This window comes from Ictidomys tridecemlineatus, chromosome 5 (genome assembly GCF_052094955.1).
Source record: "Ictidomys tridecemlineatus isolate mIctTri1 chromosome 5, mIctTri1.hap1, whole genome shotgun sequence".
Lineage (NCBI taxonomy): Eukaryota > Metazoa > Chordata > Mammalia > Rodentia > Sciuridae > Ictidomys > Ictidomys tridecemlineatus.
In genome coordinates, this window is record NC_135481.1 from 8,038,714 (window position 1) to 8,051,323 (window position 12,610).

Below are 12,610 nucleotides of genomic sequence, written 5' to 3' on the forward strand. Positions count from 1 at the left end.
GCATGTGTAAATATAGATGCATCAATCAAAGTTGTCATTTAGATGCATAAGACAAAGAAATTTAAACTGTGTTCACTTTACCATCTCATGCCATTCTTAACTTAGCATAAAGACATATCCGTTTCATTTACTTAAGACAACTTTCCAATAGTCTCAGAAAATGACTATCAGAAAATGCCAACCACCTATAAATGTTATAATTTTTATAACAAATACATTATCTTTCCATAGCTAAGTCTTAGGTTAACATTACAGAATCAATAGCAAAGACTTCAAAACTTTAAATACTCTATAGACTATTAATAAATGTATGACTATTAATAAATGTATGCTAAGTTATTCACAAATAAAATATAGTACCGCTCTTACTAGTCATAAAAGTTATATTCTACTTTAAAAAGACTTTTTAACAAAGAAGTATTGTTTATTTCCTTTCAAACTTAATCCTTGATGCCAAATCGCTGGTAATAAAAATATTCCATAATCAGGAAAAGGACAAATTTTAAAAATTTAGTTGGCTTCCTTCTCTCAATTTTACTAATATAATTCAAATTGTTTAATTAAATTTGTTCAACTTAAACCATCTACATTAAGGCACAGAAAAACTTAATTTAGAATGGCTTATTTTGAAGGTTTTTCTACTGATTTCCCTCATTGCTTAAAAGGAAAAAAAAAAATACTTTACTGGGCTGCTGTATTTCTGTTACTAGTTGGCACAAAGTACATTTGGTGGCTTAAACAGCCTATTTTAAGGAATGTTTAGCTTCACATTATCAAAAATGATCAGAGTGATACCATGCAGCTGTAACCTGAAACGTGTTTTATGAACAAGGGAATACAAACAAGACAAGCAGCTGGGGCAACCTCATGGTCACTGATGCACATCTTTCTCCCCAAAGCTATGAAGGCCATTTTGTCAAGCAGAATGAAACAGAACAAAAGTGGCTCTGAAAGTAATGGTATAGACATTCAGATAACTACAAATAGATGTACAGCTAACATTACCAATTAGTTTACCAATTGGCTGCAACAGATTCGATTGGTTTGTAATTAATTCTAGTTACTGGCGCACAGAGCAGGATGGTTGGCGCCATCCCTTTGTCCTCCTGACACCCAATACTAGTGTAGAGGTTCTTGTGCCCAGCACATCAATACAGCCCTCAAACTCAGCTATAGGAATGCACACAGTGGTAGACTCTTGTGGTAATAAAGGGATGGAAATATGAATCATACAAGAAGTCAATGACATAAGGGAATGTTTATGAAAAAAGCACTTTATCAAAATAGACACAAGTTTTTAAAAGTATCTTTTTAAAGAATTTAGTTTTTTAAAAGACACTAGTGAAATAAATTTAAAAAAAAAGATGCTACTGATGATTTCAGGAAATCATCTGAAAGCAAAGTGTCAAAGAAACCAATTTCAAAACCATGTTATCTTAAATCTTCATTCATTTCTTTCAAATATTTGTCCTTAATTTTCAATACACCTGGGGAATTTTTAATATACATGGGGAAAGAATACATAACATATTCACTACTCAAAAATTTGTAAATGAAAATTTGCTAACTGAAATCATTTTCCCATAATCTAATCCTAAGCAGCACTTCCAAAGGCCAATGAAATTTGCAGAAGGTAGAAATACAGATATTTTATTATAATTACCAACTAATTTTTATTTCATCTCATTTGCAAGTTGCCTTCCCTACATGTTTTTCTCTTATGTAATTTCCCACTGCTATGATTTGGATATGACATCAATGTGTCCTTCCAAAGGCTTATGTGTTAAAGGTTGGATCACTAGGTTGGAGGTATTTGGAGGTGGTAAAAGGTTAAGAGACAGGGTCCAATGGAGATCTTTAGGTCAATTATGGCATGCCCTCAGAAGGGACCAGGAGATCCTAATCCCTCTCTAGTTTCAAATGTGATTCCTTCCAGACCCACACTCCCACCATGATATGACAAAGCAAAGAGGACTCACAACCAAACTAATTTGATGCCAGTGCCATGCCCTTCCACCTCCAAAACTATGAGTTCAATAGCCCCCTTTTCTTTATAAATTATACTTTGCCTGCCTGATATTTTGTTTTGGTAATAAAACACAAAAACATCCACTAAGAAAAATCAGACTTAATGCAACTAAGAATGAATGGACAAAGATGATTAGTTATAAAGCTCAAAATCAACATAATGCCCTCATGACTGATTATGTTAAAGTCCTTATCTTTTAGAGATACACACTGAAATGTATACAAATGAAAAGATGATACCTGGGATTTTCTTCAAAATAAATAGGTGCAAAGAGGGTAAGGTTTGTTAGACATCAAACATCATTGGTTATGGGCTAATGATTTTTGGATATGGGAGCTATCACATTAGTATACCTACTTGTACACATATATAAAATTTTCCAAATATAAAGTAATCAAAAAGGTATTATCCACAAAATTGAAAAAGACTGCAAGTAAGCCAATATTTTCTACAACCAAGAAAGATTATGATGATTAGCAACTGAATTTGTTTATAACACAAGTTAAAGGTAAACTGATTATTCTTTAATAGATTTGAGAGACTATAAAACACAATAAAAATAATTTGGTGCTTAATTTAAAAAAAAAGCATAATGCAATTCAAATACCCCACCGATGTCTACATAGTTACCCCCAAACAACTGCTTAAGGTATTTCTTTTGCCTAGAATATTCTCCCAATAAGAAATTAAATGTAGGGTTAAAGGGGCCTCAGATTTCATCTAATCCAACTTGCCCATTTATAGAAAAAAAGGTTAGATAAGGTTTGGTAGTTTTTTCCAAAGTCACATGACTAGATTACAAGCAACACGGGAAGGACTTTTATTCCATGAAATCTCCTATTCTCCCTTCATAGGCTAGTGCGCGTGCACGCACACAAACGCACGCACACACGCACACGAACACTTATGATCCTATAAGCCAGAAGTCACCTCTCTAACAAGCATTATCAAGTATAACTAAAATTAATACATATTAAAAACTCAAAAGTGCCATACAAATAAAAGTCTTCTCCTTCTAACCATATGTATTTGTATTAGTACAGCTCACTTTCTAAGTTACTGTTATCAATGTGTTTTTTTAAATAGCTTCATTGAAGTACTATGCACAGAGAAGCAAAACTTATTCAGGAAGACAAATACTGATTATACTTTCTTCTCAGAAAATTAAAAATCTCAAATCACTTCAATAGCCCAGAAGAGTAATACAACAGAATTACATCCTTTGCTACCAGGTATGCCTTGTAGTCTAATCAGCAAGAAGAACTGTCTTCTATGTTATAGTCATTATCTGATAAAATAATTATAATTTAAAATTAATAAAAATAATTTTAAAAATTAAAAAATTCTCAATAAAAGTGTAAATAATGCAATATAATGTCCACAGAAAGAGCACCATGAACATTCTGTTGATATGTAAATAAAAAAGAAAAACTGGCATTTAAATATGTTGATGTTTGACCTAAAGCATTTTTATTATAGTTATAATGTGCTTAGATTCATAAGTAACACCCAGAACATTGTACGTTGTAATAAATATTCAGTAAGTAGTTGTTGACTAAAAGTAAGTCCATTTGCACTAAAGTCCTTAGCTCTACTATCTTATCATATAATTTCAGACTTGCCATTTACTTTTAGTTTCTCATCAGTAAAATAAGAGAGTTGGATTATATTATTTCTAAGAGGATACTCACATCTCATAATTTATGGCCCCATTTGATTTCTATTACCAATTACATATATTTTTCATTTTTTTCTGACAAAGTTAAATAATAACATGTCTTTCTATTTCTCTATTTTCTAAATGTGAAGTTTTAAAAGAAATATTTTTTAATTATAATAAAGAAACAAGAGCTGTTCCTTTTATAGGAACTTCTCTATCTCCCAGGATTCTTGTAAAATTCATTCTTTTGATACTTCAAAGACTCAACCCTATTAAATAATTTCACGATAAATCTTGTACAGAATGCCACTCTACTGTGAACAGAGCTCATCTATGGAATTAGCATTAGTGTGGCCATTAGGTTATTTAAGCTTAAGTTTTATTATCCTGTATCAAAAAGTACCCATAATAACTTTAAAACAAATAATTTTAAAACAAAAACACCACTAATAAAAAAAATCATTGTGCCTAGAGCTTACCAATGATAAACGATACCTTAAAAATTAACTACCAATGAGAGATTCTAGAAATACTCCCAAATATTTTGACGTTCCCTTAAAGTTTTACTAGAATACCACAAACTAAGTTTAAGACCCAAGTATTATGTTTTTATGACATATATTCAGAAGTGTGGCAGAAACCAAAATAACAGATGACACAGTCTTCACTAAAGATTTTATTGAAAATTTCAATTTTATTGAAAACACAAACCAACAATGAGCAATGAACTAAATACAACCAAAAGCAAAAAGAGAGAGAGAGAGAAAAGAAAGAGAAACCACCAAATAGTTCTATAGCCCCCAAAATGATTAAATTATAAGTTTACTACTCATTAAGAAAGAAAACCACAGACGTTAATAAGAATCTTCAAATACATATATTACTAAAGAAACTGTTTTATTTGTATATGACTAGGAGCTATGTATGTGTAACCTTGCAAATTGTTCAATTTCGTCTATTTGGGGGGGAAGGGATAGCTGGTATAAGTAAATTATACTTCTTAGTTCACTTTAATGTAATTAATGACAATATAAAGAACTCAATCCCATATCACCATTTGCAGCACTTCAACTAAACTCAAGCAAGCTTCAGAGAATATTCATCTGAGACAACAACTCAAAGCATAGCACAGGTGAGTAGTGTGGAGTTAATTATGGTTTCTGATATTATTATTATTATTATTATTACCAATGCACTTAGTAATGCAAGCTCAGTGATAGTATGTCTTCATGGATTACCTTTGCAAAGCATCACTTAAATCACTCTATTAAATACTAAAGAAAATAATAAGCAAAAGAGGGAAGAATGTGGTACAATTGCATAATGCAGCAGCTAGGTCTCACCTGAATTGTTTCGTCCTCTTCTTGAAGCAGAAAATAAGTCTCTTGCCCAAGAACACTGGGTAAGATGTTCCTGGTGGTCAACCCTTTTTGAAAATATATTTCCTAAAGGTTTCAAGTCCTCTCTTTGCTACCCAAGGATATCAGTTCAAACTTCAGGTCACCAATAAATTCCTTTGAAATGGTCTTCACCCAAACATCATAATTTAATTGTCACTTAGTAAATACTATAGATCCCACATTTACCTTTTTAATGTTTTGCCTTGCTTTTATTCAATTATCTTAAGCAGGCTTGAGTTTGTGCTGCAACTGAGCAAAATTGTGACCTGTTACTGGAAGACACACAAGACGAGGCAAATGGGGGTTGGGTAAAACCTTCGGAGACAAATTAACTAAGTCCTTCCTGGGATGGTGATGTAAGATAGCACTCGCTAACATTTCAGGAAGGAGGTTAAATTTCCAACTCTCCATGATGATCATGAAGGGATGATGAAGAAACCATCGTGATCCTTTCTCATCCATGTTAAGATAGCAGAGTTTAAGTGGAAAACTTGTTGAACCAGGATCTGCAATTTATCTTTTTCTGGTCACATCTTTAAGAATTCGAGGAAAGTTCTGGAAACTTTACTCAAAATAATATATTTGATCAAAATAATTTTGTGAAACTTCTGGATGATTCACAAATAAGAATAATATATATATATGATCAAGATAATACTGCAATACTTTTGGGTGATTCACACACATGGGTCCAGGAATCCCAAGAAAGAATCCCTACTCTAGTGGATAAGAAAAAATATCCTATTTAAATTTTTCCTTCAGACTATTTTTTTTTCCTATAGTTGCATTTCAGAAGGTTCTCTCTCAGTCCCGCAAGCACATATTCCCTCAATAATAAAACAAAATACTTACACTCCGGAAACAGTTGTCATCACATGCCTAAAAAGTGCATCTCTTGGAAATCTCAAACAACAGTTGTTTCCATAAAGCAGGAAATTCAAATAAAAAGAGTTTTTATGAAACTGAAGTGGCAGTTTCATCAGACTCACAGTTACCTAAGGCCACTGTAAAGACACCCCAATATTCAAGATGATAATGTCCAAACTACTTTTCTCTAGAGTATCCAAAACTCATATCTATGAATGAAATGACTAGAGAAGTATATCTGTAGAGGTACTCAAAATATGTATCAAATGAGATCAACAAAAAGAAATAGGTAGCACTAAATTTTACCCTCTAGTTACTATTCTTGAACCAAACTGAATGAAATAAATACTCACTTCTCAACATTCTATTTCCTCTCTTCAGCTAAAAGCTTCTAAGTGTCTACAACTAACATTACATCCTACAAAGTCTCAGGGCAAAGTTAATTTCATATTGTTGGATAATTCCAGTTCCCAAATGAGGCACTAAGTTCTTTTTTAATAAACAGTCCCCAAGTGGAATTCCAAAGTCTCCTAAATTATAGGAAGTGCTAGAATTTGGGTTTAGATCCTGAGGTCTTGATCTTCATCTGAAATGAATGCATAGGAAGATTAGCAATGATTATAACAAGCCTGGAAAAATCAATTAAGACCATGTAGGAGAAAGTTTTAAAATCCAAAAGGATGAGTCTATTCTAGATTCAAAACACTCTAAATACAGAATAAATACCTTGCAGCAGAGTAGTAATATGATCAGAACTGCATTTCAGAATGATTGTCATTGGTAAGAAGAACCATAAAAGGAGAAAAAACTAGAGGGGGACATATCATGAAGAAAAATAAAATAGTTTACCAGAGTAATGAGGGTCTTAAAAGGGCAATTCATTGACACTAGGAGGAGGGAAGATGCTTATGAAGGCAGGGGGGAAGAAAGCAAAAAAAAAAATGAGTGCATAGGAACGTTGATAATGACAAAGAAAACAAGGGTAATAGAAGAATGGTAGTTTCATCAAGAGATATAAAGAAATGAGAAGAAATCTTTTAAAGTGAAAGTATGGAAGCAAGACACAGTGCCGTACCCCTCAGCAGGCTGAGGCAGGAGGATTACCAAGTTCAAAAGCCAGCCTCAGCATGTTAATGAGGCCCTAAGGGACCTAGCAAGATCCTATTTCTAAATAAAATATAAAAAGGGAATGAGGATATGACTGAGCAGTTAAGTTCTCCTAGGATGAACCCCCAGTACCAAAAAAAAGTAGTAGTAGTAGTGAAAGTATGGTATGATGCCTATTCTTAAGAAATAATTATGTTACCATAATTTGGAACTTAGTCCAGATAATTAAGTTTGACCAACTTTAGTAGTATTGTGACCTGACAATTGCACTCTCAAGTGAAGAAAAAGAAGAAATAAAAAGAAAACACTATTGGTTCTACTGACAACAGAACAATTGGTTCTTGTATACAAGAACCAGGTATAAGGAACAAAGTGTTGTCCACCAGAGATCATCAATTAGTTATAATAGACTAAAACATAGCAGCTCATTCATCTCTACAACTTAAACACTCATAAAACAATGTTTTGGGAAATGTCATATACATAGGGGAAATTAATTCTTTAACCAAGCAAACAGCAAAATTTTATCATAGACCTACCATGCACAAAACAGAGTAAGAATAAGAAGCTAGAATAAGGCTAGAAAGATCACCTACAGATATAGATAGAAGAAAAGATACCTATTAATGTAAGACAATATAAGGTAATCAAAGACAACTCCTATAAATACACAAGTAAATTCTTAATCTGCTACTGCTGTGGTGAATCACAAGGTTTCTGTCACAAATTTCAATACCTGAGTATATTTTTAATACCTAAAGTATAAGAGGCAAATCAAATGAAAAAAAATCAGAAAAAAAATGGAGGCGCTACAGCTGTGGCTCAGCAGTAGTAATGCTTGCCTAGCATGTGTGAGGCACAGGGTTCAATCCTCAGCAGCACATAAAAATAAATAAATAAAATAAAGACATGAACAATACAATAACATTTAAAAAATGAAATTCATAATGAAAAACACTGAAGAATAAAAGGGCCATTTTTAATACTGAGAAAATGTTAAACTCACAATGACAATATAACTCCTATGATTCTTTACAAAGCTAATGACAAGGAAACAAAATGCATAGATAAAAAGTTCTTCAAAATTCAAAAAGAGTGAAACTGCAGTAGTTTGAGAGATTTTAAAACATCTCAGTATCTGACGGATCAAGAAGGTAAAAAAGCTTGTTAATATTGGGAGAACCTAAATAACTTTAAAATACAAATACAAATCTATCACTTTCTGTCTACAGGCAAGCTACAGTATACACTCCTTACACATACAAAGAATATTTGTAAACAGTACTTTTCTACTTTCTTCCTATCTAACAGGCTTCTCCTACAGTCATTTTCTTCCCTATTAGCCTAGGTTACACAGTCTAACTACTCTCTTATTCTTATTCTAACTAACTCTAACTACTCTCTTATTCACTCTCAACTATATTACTCCACTAAAATTCCAATTTCTCTGAATAACTGGAAGAAGAATCTGAAGAATTGGAATGCCTGAAGAATTCCAACCCAAGAGTAATCTACCTACCCACCACCTTTGTGCCTTTTTTACTAAGTATCACTAGCAGGAGAGGGGAATCACATAACGATGAAGACTGGAGCCATTGCAAATGTATATGTAGTCTTATGTGTGTACTTTCTCTGTTCAGTACACATATTTATAGAGCATCTACTAGGTTCCATGCTAGTACTAAGTACTAAAGACAGAAGGAGAAACAAGACAGTGTGGTTTCTGTACTTATAGAGTCAGATACTAAACTAAATATATAATTATTTAGTTTCAATTGTGGTGAGTGCTTCTAAAGAAAAGTATATATTGTGAGAGCATACTATAGTCTGAAACATTAGTATAGGCTCTCCTGAGGAAGTGACACTTAAACCACAATATAAACTATGAACGAAAGTTAAGTAAGAGGGATGGAGGAGGTGAGGAAGAACTGGGCCAGTATAAGAAAGGAAGAGTGTACTGGACAGAAAAATTAAAACATGGAAAGGCCTAGAAGCATGCAAGCATACAGTATGTTTGAGTAACTGAAAGACTGATTTAAATTAGGCAGAAAGGAGAAGAGAAAAGCAGTGTGAAATTAGTTACTCATGCATCAAGACACTAAAGATCTGAAGGTCACGTCAAGGACTTTTCATGCTAAAAAGAAACTTTGAAAATCTATAATCAAAGGAGAAAGAGAGTCATGTTCATCTTTATGTATCATTCAACATATAGTGTGGAAAATAGATAGGAAGAAGGCAGAGTGTCCTATGCAGTTGTAATCTAAGCATTTTATCATGGCATCTTAAACTAAAAGAAGAACTAGGATGTCAGCAGGGGAGAAATAGAGAATGGAATGGATTGCAAGGATTTAGAAAGCAACTGTGAAATAAATTAGTTCATTGGACAATAGTTTCCTGAGGTTAAGAGAGAAATCAAAGATGTCTCCCAGGTTTCAAGAATAAACATCTGAGTGGAGGCAGAATTTGCCATTCAGGAAAGAGAAACACATCTCCAGGTTTATGATGAGAAAGAGAGAGTTAAACTTAGTTTTTTATATGCCAGTTTAAAGTGTTGGAAGATATCCAAGTCAAGAAGCCAACTAGGGAAGGTGGACATAATTTCTGAGTATCATAAGAGAGGCAGATATAGGCTAGGGTTATAAATTTCAGAATCACCAGCAAAGGAATGGTAAACTAAGCCATGGCCTGAATAAAATTTCAGAGAATAAGTATAAATTAGTGAGACAAGGAGGAAGCCTAAAGTGAATCTTAATGATCCTAACAATTAAAAGTCAGGTGGCAAAGAAAAAGTCAATACAGACGATGCAAAAATAACAGTCAAACAAAGGAACAAGAAAATTTAATAGAGGGCACTCCACAAAAGCCACAGGAGAAAGTTCTCTAAAATGAAGGAATCAGTCAACAGTATGGAATGCTGCTTAGAGACCATGGAAGAAACTAAAAAACATCTACTAGGTTTAGCAATAAATTGATGAGCAACCTTCACAGGAGTTAACAGAAGCTCTATAGGACATGACACCAGATTCAAGGAGACTAATGAGTATAGGAAAAAAAGAAAATGGAGGCAGCAAATACAGAAAACACTTTCATGAAACTTGGCTAAGAAAGGAAAGAGAAAAATGGCATTGGGTTTGGGGAATAAACTAAAGAATAAATAGAGAGGATCTGGGGTTTGGGGTTGCTTTGTTGTTGTTGTTTTGTTTTTAGGATGGAAGAGAAGCATGTTCAACGCTGATGAGAGAAGATGCTAATGAGGAAAACAAGAAACTATACAGAAAAGAGAATTTTCTTAGTTGTCACCTTCCAGGTTGCCAAGTAATCCTAAAAGTCAGCCTTCTCTATCAGTTATTTTAGACCCTACTTCCTAATTTTTAAAAATAATAAGAGCAGAGAATTTCAAACTCTTACCCACAAATTTCCACCTTGATCCCATCTGTTCTTGTTCCTATTGAATGTCAAAGAGAAATGGCTTTCTCTTAACTTCAGTCAATGTTGACCACAATACTCTTATGACTTTAGGAACATTACTATTCTCTTAGTCTTATTACTTCTATGATTATTCCTTCTCTGTCCCTGGACTCATTCTCATTTGTCCATCTGTGACTCTTCTTTTTCCTAATTATAAAGTTTTTTTTTAAATGGATCTTTCATTTTTATTTATTTATTTATATGTAGTGCTGAGGATCAAACCCATGGCCTCACACATGCCAGGCAAGTGCTCTAGCAACTCCAGCCCCTTATTTTCTTTTATATTATATGTTATACCTTTCAAAACATTTTCTCGTGTCTCCATTTGATCCCTAACTTGTTGAACTGCAAATCTCAACTGACATATAAACATAAAATAAGGGTTTTTCCCCATAACTACTCTGTTGAATTCTAAATCTACTAAGTATGATCAGTAAAATTCCAAAATTTTTCAGTCATATTCAATGATCAAAGCATAGTTTTTAAATTCTATCTATGGGACAACATGCCTCATTAGCACAAGTGAGAATTCCACAGCCTCTACCAGATGCCTGTGGTGGGAAAGGGCAAGGCTTGTTCTTACTGGCTCTCTCCTCCGTTCCTCCCCCATGCTTCTGCTCCCACTCTCCTTCTTTTACAAACTTATGTCTTCTTCCATAAGTAGCAGCTGTAAGAAAAGAGCAATATTCTACTTACAAAGCTTGCCAAACATTAGTGATGGGTCTGCCGCAGTCATCAGCTGACCTTTTCTACAGGGCTCAAATTATGCAAACTGCCAACAGAATCAAGTGCCACCAGGAAGCATCGCATCCATGGTTTTTCTGATTCAGTCTGAAGTCAGTGGCTTCTAACTAATCTATGCGCTGATGGTGATTTCTGCACAGGTAGCACACATGATCTCTAGGCAGCATGCAGGTTCACCCTTGTTCCTGCTGCCCAATTCCATCAGAATTTTGCATACATTCACATAGCCAAGGATTACCTTAGGAAGCCCCTCAGCCTTTAACATCTTCAGGTATGTTTATGCTCCTTCTCTCACATAAAACATAAATCTCACCAGTTTCCTCTTTACTTGATCACAGAGAACTCCTTCAGAAGCATACTACTACCCTAGAGATCCTTCAGACCCAGCTTACCTAGAATACTCTAGTAAGCCTATTGTGCTACAAAATCTCTTAGACACACATAAGCATCAGTCTCAGTATCTGAGGGCGCCCCCAAACTTCTGGGAATATGCTTCTAACTCTCCCCAAGTTAAAATGAAAACAGGGAAAGGAAAGTAAAATGTGTTCCCAACATTCTTTCCCTCCCCCCCCACCGCCAACTCTTTTAACACATTCCAGACACACCAAAATCATTCAGCACATCAAATATCCTGGAAGAGAAAAGATGCCAGCCCCTCCTCCCTGCAGCCACACCCACAAACTTCAAGAACACTTTGTTAAAGTTTTATCTCATTTTTTTGTGAGAATAAGTTGATGAGATAACCACCACTTCATTAACTGTACATAGCCCAAAAGGCAATCTCCTCCTAGCCCACCCTCTAGCCCATTTTATAAGGGGGCAAGGGAAACATAGGGGTGGTGATTAGAGTATGGCTTTGCTGGGATGTCAGTTCCTAGCAAGTCAAGCAATGAAACAATTGATGTCATAACAGACACATCCTCAAACTCAAAAAAGTGAAGAATTTAGCCTCTTTTAATTACAGAGGGAAGTGTGGTCTGTATTCCTGGGTAAAAAGTAAAAATATTTTTCACGAACATGCTACACTTATCATGTGAATTGCATAACAAAGATGGTACTAACTACACTTTACATATGGGACACAAAACTGAACTGTGGTTATTTAATTTAATTAAGGCTAAAACACAAAAATCACAAATGAGGATAAATCCTTTAGAGCATCAACAAAAACAAGAATTGAATCTACATGCAAAATGAAGGGAAATCCCTGAGTTACATATCTACAAAGTACTAACCAAATGAGGATATAGATGGCAATGCTTTGATAACTAAAATAGAGAAATATGTAAACAAAAAAGGAACACTAGTTATTACCCAGCATATGCTTAGACCAAA

General features: G+C 34.1%; 1 protein-coding gene across 15 annotated transcripts in view; it reads right to left on the minus strand.

Moving 5' to 3' along the window:
- The window catches only part of Scaper (S-phase cyclin A associated protein in the ER), a 438,325-nt gene that overhangs the window by 375,914 nt on the left and 49,801 nt on the right, over positions 1-12,610 (minus strand). Inside the window, exon 2 of one of the 15 annotated variants that reach the window (XM_078049221.1) lies at positions 11,115-11,198. The exons of the other annotated variants lie outside the window; for them this stretch is intronic. Coding sequence (XP_077905347.1) covers positions 11,115-11,141 — 27 coding nt within the window. The 5' untranslated portion in view covers positions 11,142-11,198. The remainder of the gene's footprint in view (positions 1-11,114; positions 11,199-12,610) is intronic. 15 annotated transcript variants of the gene reach the window in all.